The sequence below is a fragment of the Siphateles boraxobius genome, unplaced genomic scaffold, assembly GCF_051911475.1.
Source record: "Siphateles boraxobius isolate OS27281-9 unplaced genomic scaffold, OSU_SipBor_1 25, whole genome shotgun sequence".
In the NCBI taxonomy this organism is placed as follows: domain Eukaryota; kingdom Metazoa; phylum Chordata; class Actinopteri; order Cypriniformes; family Leuciscidae; genus Siphateles; species Siphateles boraxobius.
The window spans coordinates 9562051-9590000 of NW_027508866.1; the positions used below are offsets into that span (position 1 = coordinate 9562051).

Genomic DNA, 27950 nt, shown 5'->3' on the forward strand with positions numbered 1-27950 from the left:
GGTGAGTAAATGATGACAGAATTTTAATTTTGGGTGAACTATTATTTTAATGTAAAATATTAATGTTTTGATTTTAATCTAGGGAATTTTAAATGTTTGGTTTTATTAGAACAAGCCTGTGCTTGCTGTTGATTTTAAGAAAACTTTTAAGATAAATTACATGGTGTAAATTCTATTAAGTCCAAACGCAATTTGAATAAAAGACCCACTGTTTACAACTATATAAGTGGTATTAACATGATTTTAACTGACATGTGTTTGTTCTATAAAAGAGGTCTTACGTTTTTAGGGTGAAAAAGATTACAATGCAATTAATTCCAATGGCATTTAAGAGTACAAATAGTTAAGCATATTAAAAAATCCTTGGAAATTTCTCTCCGATCTAAGGGGTCCCTGGTCCCAAAAAGTTTGAGAACCCCTGACATAAGTTATAGGCTTCATAAGGAAAACTCATGGAGCTTTAAAACGCAAGTAACACGTGCATTACAGCTTTTTCTAAAATGCAATATAACCATTCATGGCAAGCTTTATTTTCAAGCTCCCAATTAGCATTTAGACTTTAGTGTAATTACTAATCTTAACAAAATCAAGGTCAAAAACAATCCCTCAAATTCAAATTAATAATTTCCCCACTTGTTATTGCAGACTGTGTTCACCAGGTAACGTACAGCTAAAGGCCAGATTTTGTCAGAGCATTTCAAGTCCATGCTACCCTTAGCACATGGACACTTAACCCCTTCTATTTAGGGTTTAAAGAATTTAAGATCCATCTGATTTATAAACTTCAGCATTTCAGGTCAAACCCTTATTACACAAACAGTTAATAAAAATACAGAGGCAGCATTGGGAATAAGTCACCATTTTATTCATTTCCTTCAAAGCATTGAGGCAGTTGGAAAAGGCTTATGAAACTCACATTTCACAAGTCGATAAATAGGTTGTGCAATCAAGGTAGAAAATCTGTTCCCTGTGATCTGGAAATGTGATCCCTTAATCCCCCTTTTTTATTAATCAAAACACTCTACAAGTTGAAGTAATCTAAAAGTCACAACAGTAACATTTTAGAGTCATCAACTATAGAGGGCAACAGTATAGATTGCTATGGTGGTAGCAAGTAGTGGCTTTGGAATGGCTTAGTCGACCTCCTCAATGGTTGGGCCAGAGGATCCACCTCCTGGAGCAGCACCAGCTCCTGGGAAGCCACCGGGCATACCCTCAGGCATTCCACCTGGCATGCCTCCAGCGCTCTGGTAAAGCTTGGTGATGATGGGGTTGCACACTTTCTCCAGCTCCTTCTGTTGGTGCTCAAACTCCTCCCTCTCAGCAGTCTGAAAGTTTTCAAATAGCAGTTGCAAAGTCATTTTTGGGTATGCCAATGCAAGTTTAGAAAATTTGCCACATGATTAACAATTGTCTCAACTGATGGAAAACGTACCTGGTTCTTATCAAGCCAGCCGATGACTTCATTGCATTTGTCAAGGATCTTCTGCTTGTCCTCATCACTGATCTTCCCCTTTAGTTTCTCATCCTCAACGGTAGATTTCATGTTGAAGGCATAGGACTCCAGACCATTCTTTGTAGACACCTTGTCACGCTGCACATCATCTTCAGCCTTGTACTTTTCAGCCTCCTGCACCATGCGCTCAATGTCCTCCTTACTGAGACGACCTGAAATGCATTCAGTTAACTTCTGAAGTGAACAGCAAAATAGTCTAAATATTAATTAGTACAGAAGAGAAATATTTACCTTTATCGTTGGTGATTGTGATTTTGTTCTCCTTGCCAGTGCTCTTATCAACAGCTGAAACATTCATGATGCCGTTGGCATCAATGTCAAAGGTGACCTCAATCTGGGGAACACCACGAGGTGCAGGAGGAATTCCAGTAAGCTCAAACTTGCCCAGCAAGTTGTTATCCTTGGTCATTGCACGCTCACCCTCATAGACCTGAGCAGAGGGGAAATTAAAACAAAGACAGCTATGTTAAGAGATACAAGGGACTTGTGAAAAATTAAACTCATAATAGAATTACTTGGTACCCACCTGAATAAGCACACCAGGCTGGTTGTCGGAGTAGGTGGTGAAAGTCTGAGTCTGTTTGGTTGGGATGGTGGTGTTACGCTTGATGAGGACGGTCATGACTCCGCCAGCTGTCTCAATTCCAAGGGACAGTGGAGTGACATCGAGCAGCAGCAAGTCCTGAACGTTCTCAGACTTGTCACCAGAAAGAATGGCAGCCTGGACAGCTGAAACAGAAGAGTGAAAACTAAGAACCTTGGGCAACTTGAGAAAGTCAGATAGCAATGACAACTGTCGCTCAGACATCCAAGGAAGGTGCTTGGGCCATCTTTGGTTTTTCAACCTCTGGTGGAAACTACGAATGGCAAGGAATCAACTTCATCATAGCGAATGAGTAAGAATAAAAAAAGTGTCTCTTTTTTATTAAAAAAAGGTCTAAATAGCTCACCTGCTCCATAGGCGACAGCCTCATCGGGGTTGATGCTCTTGTTGAGCTCTTTGCCATTGAAGTAGTCTTGGAGCAGCTTCTGGATTTTGGGAATGCGAGTGGAGCCACCAACCAGGACAATGTCATGGATCTGAGCCTTGTCCATCTTGGCGTCACGAAGGGACTTCTCAACTGGGTCCAGGGTGCCACGGAAGAGGTCAGCATTGAGCTCCTCAAAACGGGCCCTGGTGATTGAGGTATAGAAATCGATGCCCTCATAGAGGGAGTCGATTTCAATACTGGCCTGAGTGCTGGAGGACAGGGTACGCTTGGCCCTCTCACAGGCGGTGCGGAGACGGCGAACGGCTCTCTTGTTGTCGCTGATGTCCTTTTTGTGCTTGCGTTTGAACTCTGTGATGAAGTGGTTCACCATGCGGTTGTCAAAGTCTTCTCCACCCAAGTGAGTGTCACCAGCAGTAGATTTTACCTCGAATATGCCATCCTCGATGGTGAGGATGGATACATCGAAGGTGCCACCACCAAGATCGAAGATAAGGACATTCCTCTCAGCACCAACCTGGAAAGAGGAATAAAAGAATATAAGTATCTGCACACCCATCACTAAGCTGTACAACACAGAATAAAATGTCGCTCAGACATCCAAGGAAGGTTCTTGGGCCATCTTTGGTTTTTCAACCTCTGGTGGAAACTACGAATGGCAAGGAATCAACTTCATCATAGCGAAACTTAAGCTAAAAAGAACTGAATGAGGTCTCCAGTTCATAAAACTACTTTGAAATGAAAGTTAAACTAACCTTTTTGTCCAAACCGTAAGCAATAGCAGCAGCAGTTGGTTCATTGATGATACGCAGAACATTCAAGCCAGAGATGGTTCCAGCATCTTTGGTGGCCTGTCGCTGAGAGTCATTGAAGTAAGCAGGCACGGTGACCACAGCGTTGGATACAGTCTGCAAGGAAAGTGAAAAATGAAGCTGCTAGTTGCCACTTGGAAGAAAAGGCAATATTAACAGTTCAACTACAGATAGTGTATGTCGCTCAGACATCCAAGGAAGGTGCTTGGGCCATCTTCGGTTTTTCAACCTCTGGTGGAAACTACGAATGGCAAGGAATCAACTTCATCATAGCGAAACACATCAAGTCAAAGGGGAGTTCAATAGAGCTACTTGACAACTGAATGATTACTCACCTTTCCCAAGTAGGCCTCAGCAATTTCCTTCATCTTGGTGAGGACCATGGAGGAAATTTCCTCAGGGTAGAAGCTCTTGGTCTCACCCTTGTATTCAACCTGGACCTTGGGACGGGTATTGTCATTGATGACATTAAAAGGCCAGTGCTTCATATCAGACTGAACAACACCATCATCGAACCTGCGGCCAATCAGACGCTTGGCATCTATAGGAGAAGATACAAGTACATGTTTAGGATATATAGAGGTTTGACAAAATACAATCCCATACAACATCTTTGCAAGGATTTCGCTCAGACATCCAAGGAAGGTGATTGGCCCATCTTTGGTTTTACAACCTCTGGTGGAAACTACGAATGGCAAGGAATCAACTTCATCACAGCGAATAATTTAATGAATTTTTATAAAATGACTACTTACCAAAGACGGTGTTGGTGGGGTTCATAGCGACCTGGTTTTTCGCAGCATCTCCAATCAATCTCTCTGAATCTGTGAATGCTACATAGCTTGGAGTGGTCCTGTTTCCTTGGTCATTAGCAATGATTTCAACTTTTCCATGTTGGAAGACACCTACACAGGAGTAGGTGGTCCCGAGATCAATACCAACAGCTGGTCCCTTGGACATTGTGTCTGTAGAAAAAGGGAAAAAAAATGAGTCAGGTGCTCTTCAGTACAGAAAGAGAAAGTAATCCAGACCTCTTTGATTAGCCAACTACACTGCTGTGAAACCAAATAATGCCAAGCCCAGGCCGGGAGCACATGCGGATATGCGTCAGACCACGTGGTTTTAGCTTCTAGAATACTCTATGGTCAAACACTCAATACAGAACGGCACTGATCGAAATCGGTTCAAAATGCAGCTTAAAACCTATTCGGTTACGGTGCTAAATGATAGCATGAACATTTAAATTAAGAGATTTAACCGGTATCTCTTATAACGTTACGTCCATGTAAATCTAACCAAAGATTAAGGTCGGTTGAGGCGCGTGGTAAGATTACACGAGGCGGCAGTTGCGGTTTAAATATAACGTATTGTTCTCTCGAGTATTTGCCTGTAGTAATTAAAATGAGTAACTGTTAGCTGTTAACGCTTAGTTTAATCCATCACACTTTGATTTTTCTTAGGAAATGAGCAAGAGTGAATACTAAAAGGCATATTAGGTATGTGAAAACTACATGGAACTTGCAACTCAACGGTACTAAATACAATTAACGTTATCAACAATAACGAAATCATTATTAATGGTTCAACTTGGAAATATTCGATATAAAACAAGATAAAAACTAAATTTAACCCTCTTAAATTACATCTTATAACAAAGCTGAGGTGCAAGCAGAGAAGCGTTTCTGTGCGATCTTAAATACAATATAATCGAGAAAAAGAGAACAAAGAACTTACCAGGCTGGAAATAACAGAGATGAGTGAAGATGCCGGTTGGAGAGCTGGAATGGCGACTAACTGCCTCGCCTTGCTTCGGTAAGAGAGAATGATCGAACGTTCCAGAACTACATTTATTGCCGGTAGCTGAGCCAATGACATTTCAGATAACTAGACTTCAACCCCTAAGCACCAATGGAAAATCGTTATACTTCGTGAAGCCACGCCCATTAAGGAAGAACCAAGAATAAAACCTGGTTAGAAATAATTCCAGACCATCCCCCTCAGGTTTGCCGCAATCGATGTCAATGCGGAACAGTTTGTCCTGCTGTACATTTATGAACGAAATTCACTATAATTGCAACGATGATACAGCAAAGCACAAAGGCGTTTCTAAGTAGAATACGCAAAGATTAAGCACATAAACAAAATGCATCAATACAATATAGTCAAAATATCTTGAAATGACCTTGGTTTGGAACATAAGGTCTTGTCTAGTAAAGTATATCAGTCCTTATACCAGTTTGTAATAGAGATCGAATAGGATTTTTATTAACAATACGCATATAGCACATGTTTGATACTCTTTTACAGTAGGTTGGTCTATCAACCTGAGCCCTGATAGATCTAAGGTTTGGGGCAGTGTCAAAAATTAATTTATTTAATATATTATATGATCGAGAAAAGGGACATGAAGGAAACTAAAAGAGTAAAGGCAAGTAAATGAATCAGAGGAAACAAACTATTGCATAATAGCCCAGTAGGTGGCGATAGGAACGAACAATTCGAATCACCCAAAAAATGAGGAAGTGTCTACAACATTTCATGGAATTCACTAAACACAGAAAAGGCACATATTAGGTGGCAAAAATCTTAATATTTAGTGAGTATATGCTTTTTTTGTCTAAAACTGAAGAGGAAGTTACATAAAAAACCAAAATCTGAGCCAATTTATAATATCCGTATCACATGCTAGAAGATTCACCAATCATAGCATTCACATGTTACATAAAATAGAGTGTTTATTTGATACAAAAACAGTTCATTTAATTTTACATTCATATTGACTTTTGAAACAGGGACTTTGATGAAAGGGAGAGCAGCAGCCATTTCAGGTTAAAAAGACCAAATTTTAATATATCCTATGTTGAAACATCATGCAGTCTATTCCGATTTTATCATGGGATAATTTACAGTTATTAAACTGTAAATAACACATAATAAAACGCCTCTTTACATTCAGTAAACAAAAAACTTACAGTATATACAAAAGCCTATATATATCATCTTTTATTTTTCCCCAAATAGGCTTAGTGAGCACCATTGTACATAACAGAAGTGAACATTCAGTTCAGTCTCTGATGAGGTTCCGATACAGCTGAATTTCCCTCTAAAGTTCAGTCTCCTTGACACAAGCTCCATCAAGTTTGTTACAAGCTGTTCTTGAACTGTCTTGTGTTTCAGTGATCACATCTGTAGCTATTGAACTTTCTGTATTCTGTGGTGTTTCTTCCACTCTGTATTCTGTGAAATTTGAGTTCCAAAAGCCTAGACAGAAAATCAAGAGAAATATGAAAAATTAGTCGCTTGCAAAAACACAAAGCCTTGTGTGTTTGATCTACCAGATTAGATGGTTTAAGTGGTTATACCTTGTCTTCTCCTCTGCTGGGACTGCTTTTCTTCATGACTGGCTTTTGATTTGCTACTTTCCACAGACTGGTCTGATTCTTCATTCTCTGTTATAAAATCAGATTAAATTGAAAAACTGTATCCAGAATTAAATCGCAGCTAAACGCTAGAATATTAATAAAGCTTGAATTAAAGTTAAAATATTTAAATAATCTTATATTACCTTTTTTCCAGGCTATATGTGCCTTTCGCAGTCTGATCACAAAGAAGATGACTACAATAAGTAAACATGTGATAAGGCTTGTGACCAGCAGGATCAGCAGTGGTGAGCTTTCCTTACGATTGTATTGTCTGTCTTGGTCCCCTATGTCAAAACCTGCAAATACCATCAAATTAATATAATTTGGATTTGCAATTAGCAATCATTTATGTGAGAACACGGTGGACATTTTGTCTTGCTGGCTTGTTGGTATCAATTCACAATAATAACCAACAGTGAAGCATGTAATTTTTTATGATTTTCACACCTTGTGAGTTGGTGCCATTTTTGGTCATGAATCCTTCAGGTGATATGGACAGCGAAGAGTTTATGTTCTGTGCTGAAATGCAAAGGTAGATTTGAGATTAATTTATCAACATGAAATAAGCAGGAAATGAATGGTATATTATGTTTAATATGTCATGTTAATATGAAATGAATTTAATAACACTTACTTGTCAAGTTTATATCTGTTGCAGTAGAATGTCCCTCTACTAAAAGAGATCACAAAGCAAATTAATTTATTACAAAGCACAAATACTGAAGTTGACATACAAAACACACATCAGCTTTAACATGAATTTGTAATATGTTAATATTAAGTGTTTTATCATGCAAAATTGCATAATTTACCTTGTCTGTGGTTTGAGGTAGTGGTGTCCCCTGTTGGGAGCCCTTCAGTATTTTCTGACGACAATTCCATGTGTGCTGTGATCAGATGGTGTATTTGTTAATAAGTTGTGAGGTATCAAATTTAAAAATCAAAAAGGTAAGATAAGCAGTAATACTGCCTAGAAGTGACTGTGTGCAGTATGCAAAAGCTACCAGCAGGTGGAAGCAGAGAGTTACAAGGAGCAGAAGCCATTTCTATTACCAGTGTGTGGTTTCATGTGAAGCCCTCACACAGAAGTGGGTTTTGCTTTTATTTTTATCTGAGCTGTATTTAAAGTATTCTGTAATGCGCTGGCTCAAATACTCCTAGTTTACGTAGTGTAACTGGTGTGACATCACATTTTTTATTACTTGTCCAAACACATGAAATTAAGAGAGACACTCACCTGTACTGCTAATGGCAGGAGCAGAAGTGACTGTGGTCATTGTCTCAGTTTTTTGCACATCTCTTGTACTGGAATACGTCGATGTGGAGGCCTTAACAGCTATGTGAAGACACAATAAAAACATTCACTGTTAACTGCTTGCTTATAAAAATAAGTGGACTTTTTAAAGTATTTGTTAATTAGTTAGTGTGTCTATTCTGGATGGGGAACACAGCCTGTTTCGTTCAAAGAAATAGCTGACTTCCCTTACATCATGTGATTGATCACTCCAATGTGGACCACACATTCACTTAAATAGGAAACTACCAAATATGAAGTGTAGATTAACTTTCCCTGTGCAGCACAGCCAAACAAAATCCCCTAATATTTCATTTCCCTTTTCTAATAATGGCTAATGTCATACGTTCCAAAATGCTCCTGTTTTTGGTCACATGCTTGGGAAATCAGTGGTGGTGGTGGGGTGTAAGCTAATATGGCAGAACTGGTTTTATGTACTGAAACTGGTTATATGTACCATTTGTGGTACTTACAGTGATTTTCAATGATGATAAAATCCAGCACTTGTTTTGGGAGATCTTTGTGTTTTGCCATGCACATCACCGTTGCTTCCCTGATATGAGTTTTGATTGTTAAGATGCTAACTGCCAGTGACCTGTTGGATCTTCCCTCCCGCAAGGTATTGGGTAGAGCTGTTAGGGCAAAACAGGGCATATTCAGTAATCTGTGATTTTTAATTCAACGATAGACACCCTAAATTTACTATTGATAGTACCATTGTTTGCATCCTTAGCTGACCTGCTTCAGAATATTGTGGTTCCTCTATTTTTCACGAGCTATTAGTAGTTTCACAGTGTGTGAAATGTCAGAAGGCATGGAACTTTACTTGTCAATATATCTGTTTCACAGTATGTCTGTGGGTTATATTTTGTAATGTTTTTTTAAAAGAAGTGTCTTATGCTCACCAAGCATGCATTCTAATGTGCTGATTTGGTGCTCAAGAAACATTATTTCTTATTATTATCAGTGTTAAAAATAGCTGTGCTGCTTAATGGTTTTTGTGGAAAATGTGATATATTTTTTAGGAATCTTTGATGAATAGAAAGTTTAAAAGAACAACATTTATTTGAAAGAGAAATCTTTTGTACCATTATAAATGTCTTAACCTGTCACAATTTAAAGCATTCCTGCTGATTAGAAGTATTCGCTTCTTTCGAAAAAAAAGTGTGTGTGTGTGTGTGTATGTGTGTATATACACACACACACACACACACACACACACACACACACACACACACACACACACACATTACCGGTCAAAAGTTTGGAAACTGCCTAACTGCCCACTCAGACTGAGACACTTCTCGTAACTTACCTTCAATTTCAACCCCACTGATTCGCCAAGAGAGTTCAGGTGGGTTGCCATTCGCTGCCACTGAACATTTGAGAATTGTTTTATCTTCATACTCAGCCATTTCTATTTTGGGGGTTCCTGTGACCAGATCAAAAAGAGTCTCATTTTATATTCCATTATTCATCTGCAAATCATTTTATGCATGCTTTCAGAAAAGATGAGTGAGAAAACATTTATATTTACCCAGAACTTTTACTTTGAACCTTTTTGAAACGACTTTATCTCCATACAGAAGACATCTATAAATCCCTTCATCGTCGAAGGTAATGTTAGACAGGAGTAACATAAAATCAGAGTTGTTTGAAGTAAAAATGCTGCTCCTTGGATCTCGTAGACCTGTTCAGGAACATGAAATAAATCTTTAATGTTTATGAAATACAACAAAGAGGAAATGTTTGAAATGTGTTTTTCAATGCTTTTCGCACAATATACAGTGTCCTTGCCCTCACCTCTGATGTTGTTGAAGTACATAACATGTCCATTTGGATTTCTCCACTCCATGTATGCATTCTCACTGATATTTCTTCGTGGACAATTCAATACCATTGTGTCTCCTTCTGCCACTGTAATATACTTTAATGCCGAACATTCTCTTATTCCTGTTCAGAAAGGAGATAAGTGAGAATCATCAAGTTTTAAAAAAAACATTCCAACCAAAGACATTGATCAAAGCCAAATATACAGTCAATAGGTGGGCTATAGTTTAATGGAAGAACAGTAGGATGATAAGGGGGCAGATAACACCGCAAGAAACCCTACGCTCTGCTCTGACTCATTTGAGTATTCACAGCGCTTTCACAAGCTGCGGCTAAAACTGAGAGGGGGCTACACTTTGCATTAGAGTGACTGCTGTAAGTGGTCTTTTATTTGCTTGTGTGGTTCAATCTGCAGCAAGAGAAAACTTGCCACTGTGACACATAAAGCGACATGCTGGTGCTGGAACAGGAAACAGTGGTGTTAAAACGTTATTCACAGAGGTGTAAACATATCAAACAGATGAAGTTCTAAATCAGGCGACATGGGGGTGTGCACATTAGGCATTATAGGTAATTCTCCACCTAAAAAAGGTGGAAAATTACCTATAATGCCTAATGTGCTATCGTATGTGGTTATAGTTATACTACGCTAAAACCTTTACAGTGCAATGATTAATTAAATGTAATATTCATTTTATTCACCTTTGAACTTAATAATGTAACTTATTAATAATTTTTAAATATGTGCAGTATATTCACTGATACTGTTTTGCATTATTTAGGTCCATTATTGAAAGCTTTACATCCACTGCTGTATTCAAGAATGTATTCTAGTTTCCTGTTCCTACAACCACAAGGTGAGTACACCTAAAAACTAAAGTTATATCACTCAACCCAAACTATAGTAATAAATGAAATGAGTTGCTCAATGACTGTTAAAATCATTTAGAAATCTATCAAACGCCATCATACAATAAAACACTGAAAGCACTAACACATCGGACAACGTAACCTACGCAAACATAACACATGCCCATGCAAACTACCTGCAGGTAACAGGTAAATACATCCACAAACTAGTAAACCACAATGCCACTTTATTAAATCAGAGATATAGCCTGAACCGTAGCAAATAAGAAATATGTTTGTCTTACCTCGTACAATCAACATTAGAATGTGAATAACAAAGCCGGTTTTGATCTCCATACTGCAAGCTCTTGAACTCTGAAGCTCACTTCCTCTGCTAGACTCTTTTAAAGAGAGTGGCTTCCATGACATCATGAGATGTCATGGTCTTTCCCCCTGTGCGAATTTATGTGTGAAGTTTCAGGGGCATTTCGGCCAGAGGTTGCTTCTTGTTTAGAAAATTCACACTTGCCCCCTTTTGACCTATTAAGTTCTCATCTGTTCAGTCAAATTATATGTCTAATTCAGACTTAAATTCTGACTGGCCTCAGTTTTCCTACTTAACAATTTCATAATATATGAATGTTCAAATATTAATATAATATAATATAATATAATATAATATAATATAGTAGTTCAAAAGTTTGGGGTCGGTATGATATTTTTTAAAGACTTATACTTAGCAAGGGCACATTAAATCAATCAAAAGTTGCAGAAACATAATGCGACAAAAGATTTCCATTTCAAATAAATGCTGTTCTTTTGATCTTTCCATTAATCAAAAAATCCTGAAATAAATGCCTCACAGTTACATATATTAAGCAGAACAACATTTCAACATTAATAATAAGAAATGTTACTTAAATCACCATATTATGATTTTTGAACGATCAAGTGACACTGAAGACTGGAGTAATGATGTTGAAAAGGCAGTTTTGCCATCACACGAATAAACTACTACATTTTTAAATATATATTTTTTAAATTGTAGCGTTTCACAGTATTACTGACCCCAAACTTTTCAATGGTAGTATAGCATAATATTAAATAATATAATACGTTACTGTAATACAGTTAAGTCTCTTAAAGATCTTCATCAGTTTCAATAACCTTACTCAGTTGTGATGAATCATCCAATCATCTGGAACTCAAAATGAATTTTAAACTTGGGAATATGGTTTTTTTTTTAATAGAATGTTTTGTTTTATTTTATTTAAAAGTAACCATTCTATTTATTTATATATATATATATTTTAGATGTATTTCTTTCAGTGCGATTTTTTCACAAAATCTTGTCTTTATATCTGGATATTTATGTGAATAAATTATTCAGATTTTATTGGTCACCATTAGCATAAGCATCTAACGTTGTTGGATGGTCGAATAAAATATATTTTGAATCCATGACAGCACACTGACAGCGTCACTACAAGTGTCATCACTGTAACACAAAAACGCTAAACAACTAGTCAGGAAAAGGAAGGTCTTTATTTGCAAGGGGAAAAAATCACACGATCAAATTTACTCCACTGACCACTTCACCACGCAGGCCAAAAAAAAAAAAAAAACTTCCCCATTTCGATACACAACCTAAATAGACCACATGTCATACGTTACAACATAGCTCACGTATTGTTACAAGCATAATTGTATAATGGACATACCTTATATCTGCATGTTCATTAAGTAGCCTATAATACATATTCTATATTGTATTCCAGCCAGTAGTTTTGTAGGATCTGCCACCAAGGGCCGGTTCACGCAGTGCCGGTCTGCTATGAGTAAAATAGATAATTTTCTGGCTAGGACACTATATGACATGGATGGTCAACATGAGGTCCACTGCAGTAAATGGGATGCTGAAGGCCAATAAGAGTTCCTTCACAAGAATTATGAAATCCTGAAAGCCTTATTTTAAGAAATGTCTTATGTGCTTGTTTACATGCATGTGATATTTCAGACCACTGTGAATAGGACTAAAGTGAAAAGAACTGAAGGCATGAGGCAAAGAGACAGAATCTGATGGAGCGCCATCTGGTGGCTGATGATTTGAAACCTCTATCAATGACAGCAAAATAAATCCAGGGGCATACTCTCCTGGGGAGATTTTTTCCCCATTTACGTCAGCTAAATGCACTATTTTTCAGGCTGTTTGAGATAAAAGAATGCCTAAAAATCTATAAAATATCTGGGAAAATTATGATAGTTAGGCCTACTCAATAAAAAAAAAAATCACCCAGTAGAGCCTACAACCTATTTTGTATTTAATTGTTCTCCAGCTGTAGTGAATCCAAAATGTTAAGGATGATCATTTTCACCCCTGGCAACTAAAAAGAGGCAACCATTATCTGACTATTTTTAAGTCAGCCTACATAGGTAAAACACAGTCGTATCTGGTGGCCTGTAAAACTTATAACAGCCCTTTTAGACTGGGGCCAAAACGCCACCATAACTCACTGACAATAATTTAAGTCTCATGTGTGCAATAAAAGTTCCAAAGACCTGTGTCTTATTATTAAATATGTATACTTTTTGTCCAGAATTGCTGCATTAAATATAGATGATATTGTGTAATGTGTTACAGTAAAATAATGATGTGTTGTCCAAAAAGCTAAAATTGTGGACAGTGATATTCATTTAATTAGCAATACTCTGCTGCTACCATTTATTCATTATTTATGTTCACCATAACAATTCATTTAATTATGTAAATACTAATACGTTTATTACAGGAGCATATCTCAAAAATGTTGAATATTGTGGAAAAGGTCATTGTGCTGCACTACCAGAACAAAACTGACAGATTAAATTCTCAGGAAGACTTTGCAGGTGTTTTGAGTTGATTAGCTGATTAGAGATCTTGTCAGGTCGTATTAAAAATTCTTTGTTTTTTTTAAATTCTAATACATTTTGAGATAGGCGTACTGGAGTTTTGATTTCCATGAGCTGTAAGCCCATCATCAAGATTAAAACAATAAAAGGCTTGAAATATTTAACCTTTTATGTAATTAATGTAGGATACAAAGATTTACTTTTTAAATTAAAGTATGGGGGGGAAATAACTTATTGACGATATTGATGCATCTGTACGGAATTGTTGTCATCACTTAACTCAAGTGTTACAACAGCGGATTCACATGTAACACGTATCTGCGGTTCGTCTGACGCTGCTTCTGAATCTCTCTCCGGCCGGTGAGGTTCACTGTTAGTGTTCCGTGTAAAAAACTTTATAATGTCCATAATAACTTTAGCCAGTAAGCTCGCTACGACGCCGGTGAAACATACAACAGCCCGCGAGCGGCCAGCCCCATAGACATCATGATATCTATGGCCAGCCCCATAGACATCATATAGATAGACGCCCTATCGACCGCTACTGCCTATTGGCGCAGGCGAGCCGTGGGGCCGCCATCTTAAGCCGGTCACCAGCTCCGCTCAGTGTAATCTGTTTGGCAGGTGCAATGAGCTGCCAGCGCATTTAATTAATCATATCTCACTGAATACCGAACAGATTTTCACGCGGGTTTTTTTGCTGCAAAGGTCATACACGTAGCTACGATACAGGACACATTGAATATTTTGTTCACAAAATTCAACTAATAGTACGGTAATGTTAAATCTTACTTGTGTAAAGTAATCCCCGAGTGATGGTCCGCTGATTTGAGCAGGAATATACTGCACAGTGCTCTGAAATCTACTGCTGCTATGCAACGCAAATAGGAGTATGACCTGCTTAATATGGCGGCCGCATTTCTTGCGCCACAGCGGCCAATAGGGCATCTAGTCTCTATATGATATCTATGGCCAGCCCCTTATGACAACGGCGAAGAAGAAGATTTTTATTGGCAGTTGGCAAACAAGCTGAGTGATGCGCGATGCATTACCGTCCGCCACCACGCACATTGCCAACTGAGCTTTTGTTTCATTTTTTGCCGCTCCAGTCAGAAAGACTGAGATGAAATGAAACACAGTTGAAGTTATTTTAAAAAACCTAAAAGAGTCGGTGCTTTTGACAAAACATTCGGGGCTTACGCTTAATTAGCCACACCCACCCCCGCTCTGCCCCTGCATACAACCTTAATTCGGCCCTAAATTGTGTTTTTGGGTCAACGTTGAAACCTCATTAAAAAACAATGTTCAACAAATCCTGGATGTCATTGTGAAAGTATTTTATCCAGCAACCGTGAAACCATTTTTGCAGTATTGTGTTCATGTGTGATTCATGATTATTATTTTAAAATACATGAAATAAGCAATGACAAACATGAATGCACTACAATAAATATGTAGTCGAGACTTTTATTTTGACACGTTTTATTAACTTGAGCTGAGTCTGACCCGGTGGTGATTCAACGCACATGATGATATTACCAAAAACGTGCGAACTGCGAAGGCTGCTGGAAACTTCTAGCAGATCGAGAACACCACTCATTATAATAACCACTTCTACCAGTAAACCAGAGAGTTTAAATAGCTACTTTTAACCTACGGTACCTGACAATATGTCAGTTATTGAGGAGGAGCGCGTCCGCGGTGGCGTTTTTAAGAACATTAATGCAGATGATGAAGATCATCAACCTACAGTGATTGAGAGTTTGTGCATGAACTGTTATAAAAATGTACATATGCAGCTTTATTATTATTATTACTAATACATATATCAAGTATTTAAAAAATGTTTTAACAAATGTATTTAATGGCAATTTTATGACCTGTCCAGGGAAGCACACGTCTTCTGTTTACTAAGATCCCTTTCTTCAAAGAAATCATCATCAGCTCCTTTACATGTCCACACTGTAACTGGACCAACACAGAAATCCAGTCTGCTGGCCGCATACAAGAGCAGGGTGTCCTGTACACCTTACAAGTAAAGACCAAACAGGTATGTTTTGTCTTGCTTATTATGTAAAAAGTAATAAACTGTTGGTATGGACTGTTAACTTTTTGACCATAAACTGTTTTTTAGATGTCCGGAGGGTCAAGTAATACTAATTACATTCCCAAAATAGAGAGATAAATCATAAATGTGTTGATATTTTAAGAAAGACAATGACCCGTCATAAAACGCAACAAAAGTGCGTCACTCGTTTAATCAATTTTCAACAACGTATGAACCAATCAAAGGAAACATATGCCTAGAGCTTCTCCTAGTGGTCATTATATAAAGCACGAAGGATAAAAAACCCACATGTGATATTGCTTAATAATATGACAGGTTTAACTAACTTAAAATATACAGAAGAGAAATTATTCTAGTTAGAGTGTTTTTAAATTTTCTATAAAATTCGTTTTCTTTTGGTCAATTTCATGCAGTTCCCATCAACGAAAGCAACAGAATGGGCTTTATTTTATTAATCAATTTCTAGATCAAAGAGGGAGAGAGAGCGGCATAAGCACTGGAAATATATTTTGCTCTCCCTATTTTTAACAAAGACAACTGTGTTCATCTTAAGGATGCAACACTGAACATTTAAAGGGTTAGTTCACCCAAAAATTAAAACAATTCTATAATTTACTCGCCCTCAAGCCATCCTTTCTTCTTTCAAACACAGAGTTATAGACCCCAACCCCTGGTTTAGGCTATCTAAGAAACTTAATTTTGCCAAATGAGAACTTTTGCTTTAAATAAATGTTTATTTAGACTACTTGAGTGTTATGTTATTATCATCGCGCTTAACACTTAATAATAACTGTATATATGAATAACTGTAATTTGACAATCAGGCATGGTTGTCTAAATCTGAGAAAATAATAGGGGTGGATGGATGATTTGTTTTTAACTGCGGATTCCGTTAGAGCTGATCCACACATCTCATGTAGTCCCATTTGAAGTTTCTCTCAGGAATCAGCAAGTAGTTTTTCCTTTTGTGCAGGACATGAATCGAGAGGTTGTAAAGTCGGACAGTGCGTCCACCAGAATTCCACAACTTGATTTTGAAATTCCTCCTTTCACACAGAAGGGCTGTAAGTTATGTATTTTCATTTTGACCTTTAAAGTACAAATCTCTTATTGAAAAGTTGATGTTCTGCTGGATTACAATGCAATTACAGCCTGTAGCTCAACTATAATTTTGTTTTATGGTGTTGTAGACTTAATCTGCAGAATGATATTTTGCAAATTTTAATAAATTCTGTTTGTAAGTTTATCATTAATAACACTTTGTCTTCTTTCTAATGGGTTAGCCTTGTCAACAATTGAGGGCCTTCTGGACAGAGCAGTGGCGGGTTTAGAGCAAGACCAACCTATTAGAAAGGTGGGTGCTTTATCTGTGCAGTTTTTTTTTAATAGCCTTGTTCATTCTGTATATTTCATCAGGTGTGGGGTATTTATGCAAAGCGTTCTGTTTTATATTGAGAACAATTGTCTACATATAATTATTAAGAGTTCTGTTTATGTTCCTCTCCACATTTCAGGGAACAGATCCAGCTGTTGCTGAAAAAATAGATGAATTCATCCAGAGGCTGAAAAAACTTAAAGAAGTTGAAGAGGAATTCACGTTAGTAAGTTTTGCTGATGGTAAACTCCAGAAAGATTCAATGCGACTGACAAAGGATTAAACGGTATTATTATCATGAACTAATGAATGCCGCGTTTGTCTTCTGTCTGCAGATTATTGATGATCCATCTGGGAATAGTTTTATTGAGAACCCGTTTGTGCCTCAGAAAGACACGGCTCTTTCTGTCACGTATTACAACAGGACAGCTGAACACAACGCTGCGCTAGGAATCGAGGTAAGAAACTGCTGTAGAATCTGTTCTGCTGTTGACTTGAGCTAGGAGTGCAGAACTGTAAGATTACAGTTTCTTCAACTTCCACCATCTCTTTTTCAGGTAGAGGAAAAACAAGAAGACGAAAAGACAGGCGATGATATAGATGCAATGAGAAATGAGGTATTAGTGTTTAACACTAACTGCCCAGAATGCAATGCCCCAGCCAATACAAACATGAAGCTTGTCCGTATCCTTCAAGTACGCTAGCAAACAACATGCATTTTCAAATGAATCTTTGTGTGTTAAATTGCATACCAAATAACAGAGGCTTTCCATGTAGATTTTTTTTAATATCCTGCTTTACTAATTTATTTTAATGCAGAGAAAAGGGTTGTTCAACAAATGATGGTACCAAGTAGGGGTTGGCGATAAGCCCGAAATCTTATATCACGATTCTCGTTATGAGACATTTTATTTCACAATGATATATATCATCACGATATAGTTATTTTTGCTTTAAATAAGTTTGATATAAATTTTATACCATTTGTAATTTCATAATTCTTGTCACCATTTTCAATATCAAAAAAACTAATACTAGAGTCTTATTATTAATTAATGTCGTATTATGAAGCAGACGTCACTGTATGCGATCGCACTAAAACTCACAGCTTTTTTTATTGAAGTGGAAACAAAATTGCGCACACAGAAACATTAATTAGAATAGAAAGTGTTTTTCAACCTCGTAAAAATGTATAAATAAAACGATACTCGGTTACTAACGTAACCTTGGTTCTCTCTAGAGAGGGAACGAGTATTGCGTAAGTTTAGCTTACGCTACGGTAAAGATTCATCTTCTCGAGATACTGAAGCCAAAAAATTATCCTTAATTTTGTATACCTTGTCAACGCAGTGCAGCAGCTAGCAGAACTAGAGCAGGCCATCTCGCGTGCTCATTGGCTGCCCTGCGGGCAACTGCTGCAGCCTACCAGTGAGCCCGGCGTGACGTCACGCCCAATGAAGGGCGCCCGCGCCTTTATAGCGTCACAGCCCGCCAGATAGGCGTGGCTTAGCGTATAAAATAGGGGCTGTAGGCTGAATTCTCTGGTTTTTCGACGACTGAAGCGAAGTCGCTCGTGGCGCGAGCACGGCCGGTTACGCAATACTCGTTCCCTCTCTAGAGAGAACCGAGGTTACGTTAGTAACCGAGTATCGTTCTCTTACGAGAGGTTCTCTCGTATTGCGTAAGTTTAGCTTACGCTACGGGAACACTTTGTCAACGCCGTGCGCGCCAAGCATCCACATGAGACCCCGAGCTTGAGGGGAACCCCATAAGTGGAAAAAATAAGGTGGCCAGCCAGGCGGGCCATCACTTGTACATAAGCACACATAGGGAATACAGAGCAGCGCGCCGGTCTGTATAGTCATATGGCACATACCCTACTTAGTGCAGCTCAACCAGGAGAGCTGAGTCATGAAAGTGATCTGAGCAGGAGATCTGGGCAGAATACACCTCTTTTTTAGCCTGCAAGGCAGGAACTTCTAGGTTATAAAACCTGACAAAGGTAGACGGGGAGCTCCAGCCCGCCGCTACACATATGTCATGGATAGAAATTCATTATGTGCAGCCCCTGACTTCTCAGGGGGGCGAGCGCCGCGTCCATTCACTTTGTAAATGTACGGGGTGCCAGGGACAGGCCGAACGGCAGGACGGTGTATTGATATGCCTGACCGTCGAAGGCGTGCTAGGCATCTTTAAAAAGACACTCGCTGCTCTTTTAGAATAATATGCAAAAAAGGATACGTCGCCGGATAGCGTAGCTCGCACGGATGACTGAAGGTGGCGAAGACGGCCGGCTTCCTCAGCGCTGTCCTAGGCTGGCTGTTCGCTGTTCGACGGCGGCGGTGGCTTCTCTCAAATCCAGCGATGCGAAGAGCTCGCTGAAGAGTCGAAAAATCAGAGAATTCAGCCTACAGCCCCTATTTTATACGCTAAGCCACGCCTATCTGGCGGGCTGTGACGCTATAAAGGCGCGGGCGCCCTTCATTGGGCGTGACGTCACGCCGGGCTCACTGGTAGGCTGCAGCAGTTGCCCGCAGGGCAGCCAATGAGCACGCGAGATGGCCTGCTCTAGGTCTGCTAGCTGCTGCAGTGCGTTGACAAGGTATACAAAATTAAGGATAATTTTTTGGCTTCAGTATCTCGAGAAGATGAATCTTTCCCGTAGCGTAAGCTAAACTTACGCAATACGAGAGAACATCTCGTAAGAGAACCGCTTCACTACTAAAAATTACATTATCTCTCTCTCTCTCTCTCTCATTAAATAATTTGAATTCATTCAAATATATGTAATCTTACCACACAACTTTTTCACTTCAGAATACTATATCTAGCTGTAGACAAAATAACAAACAAATTACCATTATTTTCCGGTTTGTATACGTTCAGTCAGATTTTTCACTGCAAACATCCATGACAGCTTTTAACTTGTGCATTCTGGCAAATAATCATTGCCAACCAACATGACTTATAAAATCATTTTAGTATGCTCATTAAAAACTTGAGGGCCAACCATGTTGCATAGTAAAGCGATCACCAACAAAATAATTTTTGCCAGGGATTAATGTAAACACAGATATTGGATAACCGGGCATGTCTAAAGTGAATGTAAACAGGAAGGGCAAAAAAACGAATATAGTCAAAAGATTAGGTTTGTGTGCATTAGGACTTGCCAATATACTCATGCGTTTTTCTTTCTCAACTGTTTGCATTCACTTAAGACATAAATGACTGTTTACTTGCAGAGATGGTCATTTTGACACATAAGTATGTGTTTACCATTCATTATCATGTGTCTCTCAGACAATGCTAAGAAACAGTCTCTCTGATAGCGAGCTCGCTCATATAGCGAATTGTTGTCTTTCTCTGCTTACTGTGTTAAAATCACTTAAACCACAATGTTTAAAAACACATTCAAATGAAAAGCTTTGTGACCGCGCAGCACAGCAACGTCATGCGAGCGTAACGTGATAGTCGGTAGGCCAAAATCTCTACCGGTTATTCGTGTCTACCTATATTGTGGCTAAAATTAGCAGCGCTACGTTTCGCTAGCATTTTAGTGTAATATTCTTTTGTGAAAATGGCACTGCATTAAATGGGGCATGGAGATATGGGTCTAACAGTTGTGGGTCATAATTTTAAGAAAGCAGTTTATTGGTCCCTTTAACCCAATTGCAGAAATTCCACACTTTAAAGAGGTCATTATAATGGCCACTAATTGCGACAGCTGTGGACATCGCACCAATGAGGTGAGAATAATAAACCATGCTATATGTCATTTATTGTTGTTGCTGTTCTCGTATTATGGACTGGAATTTATCGTTGACATCATTAAATAGGTGAAATCAGGAGGAGCCACAGAAGAGCTGGGAACCAGAATAACTCTCCACTTAACTGACCCTTCAGATATGTCCAGAGACCTGCTGAAGGTGGGTTTGGCTCCATGTGACACTATGTGAGCATACTTTACCTTTTCATCATTCACGTGTAATGAATGTGTGTAACAGTCAGAGACGTGTAGCGTGTTGATTCCCGAGCTGGAGTTTGAGTTGGGGATGGCGGCTGTCGGAGGGAAGTTCACTACGCTGGAAGGTCTCCTGAAGGACATCAAAGATCTGGTAGGAATCAAAGCCCAGCTAACAGCTTTGGTTGTTATCAACAAACGGCCTATTTTATGCTAATTGTATGCTTTTATGCTTATTTTAGATTGTTTCAAAAAACCCCTTCATGTGTGGAGACAGCTTTACAGCGGATAGAGCAGGGAAACTGGAGCTTTTTGGGCAAAAGATTGACAAGGTTTGAATGATATTTCTAGAATTTCTGTTAATGTTCTTCCCTGTTAAATGCAGTATTCTCAATATGGGGCATCTTAAAAGTAACTTATAAAAAAATGTAAAGACAAAATATAGACTTATTCATTTGTTTTGTTTTTATAAATATATAGAGAATATATTTTTTATCAAAATAATTTTGCTTTTATGTGTTAAATTGTCAAGAAATTAATATGTTGTTTACTAAATGTTTCTTAGATAATGGCGGGGGAAATGGATGTGCATATTATCCTGGACGATCCGACAGGCAATAGTTATATTCAGGTGAGGCCAGTTAAACTTTTTTTTTTTTTTTTAAATACAAAATAAAACATTGTTTTATTTAAAGGATCTTATTAATATATCTTATGGCTAAGCTTCAGATTTAATGTCTTCAATTGTGTGATTTTAAGCATTTGGATGTATATATCTTGTTCTTTTTATGTGAAGGCTAATCACCCAACTCCTTTTGCAGAATGTTTATGCCCCAGATCCAGATCCAGAAATGAAGATTGAAAAGTACACAAGGACCTTTGAGCAGAACGAAGACTTGGGGCTCAATGACATGAAAACCGAAGAATACGGAGAGAAATAGGCTGAAAGTCAGAGAAAAATGGAGATTATATGTTGTTATATTCCAAATTCTGTCGAAATCACATTATTTAATTCACTTTTACATTTATTGTAATTTTTCATGTAATTGCCACTTCTGAAAACCATGTTGTCTTTAAAAGCATCATTATGATTTGAGACGGGATTTTTTTTTTTTGGCTTGAATAAATGCAAGGTTCTTAATTTCCTTGCTGCCTGTAAAATATTTTTTAAGTTATGGTCATCTTGGCTATGAAGCACTCGTTAATTAACATTGTCACAACAAAATTGTTACAAAGTTTTTTGAAGTAAATTTAACTAGACACTTAATAAAGTAGTCTTAAGCACATTACAGATGTGAATTCTGTGGACGCTTTTTCTTTTCCATTAAATAGGGCTGACTCATTCATTAAGGCTGCATAATAAGGGTTATGTTTGTACAATAAAAGAGTTTCAAATATGTAATAATATGGTGTTGATCTATTTACGCTTAACTGCAAAGTTCAGTAAGAAATCTAATTAACAATGGCTTCAGTATGACTTCAAACCCAGCACAATGCTTTAGCTAATAGATTTTATGATTGTATTGGAACATGCAGTTGCACTGCTGAAGAGGAGCTCTTTAGTATGTGTATCGTTTTCATATACTTGTGGTGTTTGTCCTGATAAACTGATAATTAGTTTGATTGTCTTTATTGATATTTGTACTTCTCTAATTAGTCAATTTTTAATGCTTCAAATTTATAAATGGCACCATTGTCTTTGAAGTGTAAAGTATAGCCCCCCAAAAATACATTACATCACTATCCTTTTAACAGGAAACAGCAGTGTTCACAAGTTAAGAAACATGGTCCGGTTTCACAGACAGGGTTTAGATTAAGCCAGGATTAAGCCTTAGTTCAATTAGGGCATTTAAGTAGCTTTTATAAATGTGCCTTAGAAAAAAAAACATTGCTGGTGTGCATCTTGAGAATGGCAGTGGCATATTTTAAGATATGCAAATTGCTTTCAGTTAAAACAATCAAACATGCATTTTAATCTGGGACTAGGCTTAAGTCTTGTCTGTGAACCCGGGGGTATGTATTTGTGTAACTTTTACCGGCATTCTCAGAAACTGCCAAAAATGTGTAAATTAGCATGCATCTAATTATATAATTATTCATACAATGAATAATATGGGGTTTTATTTGTGGTAGTCATATCTTTTTCTTTATTTCAGCAAGTTATTGTTCTAATATTGTAAATTTAACTTTGAGTAAATATATTTGTTGCTTAGATACTTTTTGTGATTTTAAGTTTTATCTGTAAAGCACAGTAAGCAGTTGGTGACCAAGTAAATTATTGTTGTCAATAAGTCGCTGTGTGACATGTCATGGTCATGTGATGTCAACATGGTGATGCCTATGAGGAAACATTATGCCAATGTTTTTTTTTTAATCTTCAGCTCATATATTTACATAATTTTAAAGAGTTTTCTATTTTTAAGGAAGTGCTATCAATATCTTCATAAAAAAATCAAGTGCTCTCTTTATGCTGTAGCATACTTGATACAGTTCTAATTAGAGCTTCTATTTTAGACTATGCAGCACAATGCGGCTTCGAGGAAAGCAATGAATCACGGCTTCTTTGTGCCTTCCACTGGCACTTTACATTTATTGAAACAGCATAACCACTGAACAGCAGATAAAGAACATGACTTGCATGTAATTTAAAGCGGTGACAAATAAAATGTAACCAACATTGGTCCATATACAATAAACTACTGGGTTTGTTCACCCCGCAAATGGAGGTTCTTTAGTCCACCGTGATGGCAGGTTAAATGTCCCATGGCCATTAATAGCCGGTGGTGGTGTAGATCTCTTGTGCGGGGGAGTGCGTCTGTCCAAAAAAGCAATCAACATTAGAAAAAATATTAATAAATCAAAAGTTTGCAAGACGCAGCTGTCATCTTCATTAAAACAAAACACAATATAACGCGAAGAAGGGAACATAACATAGCTTGGACTCAAACTAGCGGAGCTGCGTTTGTGTCATTGTCCGTGATCGTAAAAGGCCTGTTTAACGTTACTTGCTCTTGGCAGGCTTCTCGGTTTTCTTAGGCAGCAGCACTGCCTGGATGTTTGGAAGCACTCCGCCCTGCGCGATGGTAACGCCGCCTAAAAGCTTGTTGAGCTCTTCGTCGTTGCGGACAGCCAGTTGCAGGTGACGGGGGATGATTCTCGTTTTCTTGTTGTCTCGGGCTGCGTTTCCAGCCAGCTCGAGGATCTCAGCCGTTAGGTATTCCAGGACAGCGGCCAAATACACGGGGGCTCCTGCGCCTACGCGCTCGGCGTAATTTCCCTTGCGTAATAATCTGTGTACACGTCCAACTGGAAACTGAAGTCCAGCTCTGGATGAACGAGACTTGGCCTTTGCGCGGGCCTTCCCACCGGTTTTACCTCTTCCAGACATGTTTTGACAACAAAAGAACCGCCTGTTTGGCTTGTATCGTCCTGTTTAGCGTTGGTAGTCAAATGCGCTTTCGCTTATGATGTAAGCAGGGATTGGTATATATACCCGGATGTGTGCTCTGATTGGATGGATTCAGTCTACAGCAAACAGCCAATCGCTACTCAAAACTTGGTCCATGACGTTAGGCAGTCGTCCTATCGAAGCCGAGACTGTGCTCACTCTTATTTGCATGCCGACTCTATAAATAAGGGGTGGTAATGTGCGCAGTTCGTTCGTATACCATAACGATTCTGTGACAGTTGAGCTTTTGTGAAAAACCGATACAATGCCTGAACCTGCGAAGTCAGCGCCCGCTCCCAAAAAGGGGTCTAAAAAAGCTGTCACCAAGACCCAGAAGAAAGGGGATAAGAAAAGGCGTAAGACCAGGAAAGAGAGTTACGCCATTTACGTGTATAAAGTACTGAAACAAGTCCACCCGGACACCGGCATCTCCTCAAAAGCTATGGGCATAATGAACTCGTTTGTAAACGACATCTTCGAGCGCATCGCCGGAGAAGCCTCGCGCCTGGCGCATTACAACAAGCGCTCCACTATCACATCCCGGGAGATCCAGACGGCCGTGCGCCTGCTCCTGCCGGGAGAGCTGGCCAAACACGCCGTGTCCGAGGGCACGAAGGCCGTTACCAAATACACCAGCTCCAAGTGAAAATGAACCAACAAGATGGTCTGGACTATCCTAAAGGATTGAAGACGAAAACCATCCGCTGTTGTTGTTTGATGTCCGCATGAGGGACCTCTGGTACATCTGGGGCGAATCGCAGCTCTAGAAGAGCGAGCACACACACACACACAGCCAGTGCTTTCCATCTGTATAACACCAACATTCACCTGAGGTTGTTCATGTTTGATCGTATTTGCACGTGCACATTTGTACTGTTATGGCATATGGTCGTCATTTGTTAACTCATGTGTAAACTCAAATTACCCGAGGGAAACACTGTGGCTTTGTTTTTTATTGTTTTCTTGTATACAAATTTGCTGTACTGTATTCATACTGGAAAAAATGTCTTATGCCTGAATGTTTCTTCATAATTACCCTGCCATTTACCACAAATAAATATATTGGTTAATGGTAACAACAACCAGATTTGCGAGTGTTCCTGCCAAGTGATATGTAGCTTATTACTAAATGGAGGACATAAAAGCATTAACAAAAAGTGCGTTTGCCCAGTATTATTTATTCTAATTTTTAAAATGTAAATACAGTATTTTTAAACGACGTTGCAGAATCTGCGAAAGTTTACGCTGGTATTGCGAACAGAAGTCGTAACCATAGCAACAGTAAGGCAGCTTCTGGAGTGTTGGAGGGTACATGAAGAAAACAAGCACTGAATATTTATTAATTTATTATAGATTTATTACTTAATTGTAAATTTACTCATCACGCGTTTCAAGGTTTATTTTATTTAAATAATCGACTGTTATATAACTGAGGAACCAAAACACTAATTTACTCAAATTTCTTTGAGCAGTCAGGTAATTCATGTAGGCATATGAATGTTTGAGCATAGAATTATGAACTTACAATGCTTATATAAATAAAAATGAAGTATGAAAAAGGACAATACTGAGCATTTGTGGTCTGCCCTCACAATTTAATGTATGATATAGGGTGAATTGCCCTAAGATAGGCCTATGGGAGATTTTTTGCATTTCAGACATCTGTGACATTTTGCGATTTGTAGCCATCTAAATCCACACCCAAATACCATATTAAAACCCCCAGGATGCGTCCTAATCAAATCAAAATAGAAAATGCAGATAACATTCATAAAAGAAATGGTAGACAGACATATTAGTGCTCTTAGTGCAAGTCGTCTGAGACAATCTGCAGCTTCCTAATGTGGGACACTGAAAAGTCTGATAAAAGGCCAAAATCACCTTGATTCATGTAGAATAGTAACATCATCTTAAGTTAGAAATTCTCTTAGTTATGGATGGATGAAACATTGATAATTGAACATCATCAGACAAATTATACAAAATACTAGTTTTGATGCATTTATTATAAAGACATTAAGCAACTTTTATCATAGACCTTTGTTATGTTATATTGAAAAGAGTTAAATGCACAGTCAGAATTCCTGACTGTTCTCTAGTTCATTTTATTTAACAACAAAAACATACAACCACAGCAAGCATAGGCCTATTTGAAGGCAAAACATAAAATCTTGCAAAGTGCAAAAAAAATAATAAAACAACAACAATCCACAGCTATAACAAACTTGAGTCAGAAAGCTCTCAGATTTCATCAAAAATATCTTAATGTGTTCCGAAGATGAACTAAGGTTGTATGGATTTGGAATGACAATGAGGGTGAGTAATTAATGACTTAATGAATTTTTGGATGAACTAACCCTTTAATATAAAATGAAATATTACCTTGATAAATTTTATATCCATTGACACATGTGATAGTGTTTAAGTGGTTAAGTGGCACACACACCAAACATTTTGGCTCGTGGGGAAGGTGCATTTTTTATTTGTAGATACATAAATAAAAATAAATGAGTCAAATATTATGTAGTCTATTATTAATAAATATTAAATGAATAAATAATCATAAAACAAATGATATAACCTAAAATCTAATCAAATAAATCCATTGGTTGAAAATGTTTTTTATACAATCATGGTTATACCCTGTGGTAATAATTTGGCTGGGAGTTCAAATTCAGATCAACACCGGCATATTTTTGTATTATGCAGCATTGCATCTTTACAAAAAAGTTGGTGCAAAAAAGCAGAGCCTCTTCAGAGCAGCTTTAACTCAACTGTGTAAAGATGCCTTAATGAGGTAATCTCGCGTTTACAGTGAAATCAGGATATTTGTACACTGTATACGATTTGTCCACTGTGATTTCATCCAGCTTGTGTTACTGGGACATATAATGGAGGGAGATGATTTGATCATGACTCCCCTGCAGGCAAAGAGAGAATGCTGAGAATAATCCACGTGATCATGTTTTGACATTTGGTCTTGAATATTGCGTGTGGCGCACAGCAAGTAACCAAATGAGTATTTGAGGAAAATAATTACCTGTTTTTAACTATGATATTATTTTGCAAAGGAAAATTCAGTGAATCCGATTATTAGTCAGTTTGTACCATATAAAAGAATAATTGTGCATTGTTAATTTAAACCAGGGGTCTGGTTCTGCAGGTATAAAGCGGATATATTATGGTATTTGGGTCCATAAGTTGTCTGGTAAGATTAAAAAAGAAACCATGTGACCGAGGAACCAGATAGCCTGATGGACAGTGTCGTAAAAGATCATGTAATTCATTGTTCCTTTCTCATGAAGTTTTAAGAGGGGCTGTCTTTGTTGAAATTACACATTGACGATGGCAGGCTTTGTTTGAAAGGTTGGGATATCTATTTCTAAAAAAGGATGAGGAGAGGAAACCTTTTCTCACGAAGACGCATCTGAAACCACCTACACTAAAAAAGAGGATATTGTGTGCGTATTTTATGAAAAATAATATGAATAGATTAG

At 38.1% G+C, this 27950-nt stretch overlaps 5 protein-coding genes and 4 non-coding genes across 11 annotated transcripts; 2 read left to right on the forward strand and 7 right to left on the reverse strand.

The window, feature by feature from the left end:
* Positions 1–843: 843 nt before the first annotated feature.
* On the reverse strand, positions 844–5337 carry hspa8 (heat shock protein 8). The gene is made up of 9 exons (XM_077242375.1): positions 5052–5337; positions 4073–4282; positions 3653–3858; positions 3261–3413; positions 2467–3022; positions 2043–2245; positions 1748–1946; positions 1436–1668; positions 844–1328 (listed from the first exon to the last, which is right to left on the reverse strand). The coding sequence occupies exons 2-9, from the start codon at positions 4275–4277 to the stop codon at positions 1134–1136; spliced, it is 1950 nt and encodes a 649-aa protein (XP_077098490.1). The 5' UTR covers positions 4278–4282; positions 5052–5337; the 3' UTR covers positions 844–1133.
* On the reverse strand, positions 2313–2408 carry LOC143750755 (small nucleolar RNA SNORD14). The gene has a single exon (XR_013207194.1). It is a non-coding gene; the product is annotated as a small nucleolar RNA SNORD14 (small nucleolar RNA).
* LOC143750753 (small nucleolar RNA SNORD14) lies at positions 3094–3189 on the reverse strand. Its single transcript, XR_013207192.1, has one exon. It is a non-coding gene; the product is annotated as a small nucleolar RNA SNORD14 (small nucleolar RNA).
* On the reverse strand, positions 3498–3593 carry LOC143750756 (small nucleolar RNA SNORD14). Its single transcript, XR_013207195.1, has one exon. It is a non-coding gene; the product is annotated as a small nucleolar RNA SNORD14 (small nucleolar RNA).
* On the reverse strand, positions 3942–4037 carry LOC143750754 (small nucleolar RNA SNORD14). The gene has a single exon (XR_013207193.1). It is a non-coding gene; the product is annotated as a small nucleolar RNA SNORD14 (small nucleolar RNA).
* A 697-nt stretch (positions 5338–6034) lies between the features above and the next one.
* Positions 6035–11101, reverse strand: crtam (cytotoxic and regulatory T cell molecule). 3 transcript variants are annotated; one of them, XM_077242394.1, is made up of 12 exons: positions 11018–11101; positions 9837–9986; positions 9571–9723; positions 9349–9465; positions 8507–8665; positions 7977–8075; positions 7552–7626; positions 7374–7409; positions 7187–7258; positions 6883–7035; positions 6680–6766; positions 6035–6578 (listed from the first exon to the last, which is right to left on the reverse strand). In XM_077242394.1, exons 1-12 carry the CDS (start codon positions 11067–11069, stop codon positions 6421–6423), a joined length of 1311 nt encoding a protein of 436 aa, XP_077098509.1. In that variant the 5' UTR covers positions 11070–11101; the 3' UTR covers positions 6035–6420. The 3 variants fall into 3 exon arrangements, with proteins under 3 accessions (XP_077098509.1, XP_077098508.1, XP_077098510.1); XM_077242393.1 differs by having other exon boundaries at positions 7374–7412; XM_077242395.1 differs by lacking the exon at positions 8507–8665 and having other exon boundaries at positions 7374–7412.
* A 4000-nt stretch (positions 11102–15101) lies between these two features.
* On the forward strand, positions 15102–22407 carry zpr1 (ZPR1 zinc finger). The gene is made up of 13 exons (XM_077242398.1): positions 15102–15388; positions 15490–15651; positions 16643–16733; positions 16953–17023; positions 17184–17270; positions 17380–17502; positions 17602–17728; positions 20720–20790; positions 20881–20970; positions 21049–21159; positions 21248–21337; positions 21571–21636; positions 21827–22407. Exons 1-13 carry the CDS (start codon positions 15272–15274, stop codon positions 21944–21946), a joined length of 1326 nt encoding a protein of 441 aa, XP_077098513.1. The 5' UTR covers positions 15102–15271; the 3' UTR covers positions 21947–22407.
* Positions 22408–23564: 1157 nt separating this feature from the next.
* Positions 23565–24482, reverse strand: h2ax1 (H2A.X variant histone family member 1). Its single transcript, XM_077242424.1, has one exon. The coding sequence runs from the start codon at positions 24391–24393 to the stop codon at positions 24007–24009; it is 387 nt and encodes a 128-aa protein (XP_077098539.1). The 5' UTR covers positions 24394–24482; the 3' UTR covers positions 23565–24006.
* Positions 24483–24649: 167 nt separating this feature from the next.
* hist2h2l (histone 2, H2, like) lies at positions 24650–25535 on the forward strand. The gene has a single exon (XM_077242425.1). It carries the CDS (start codon positions 24719–24721, stop codon positions 25097–25099), a length of 381 nt encoding a protein of 126 aa, XP_077098540.1. The 5' UTR covers positions 24650–24718; the 3' UTR covers positions 25100–25535.
* The last annotated feature ends 2415 nt before the right edge of the window (positions 25536–27950 follow it).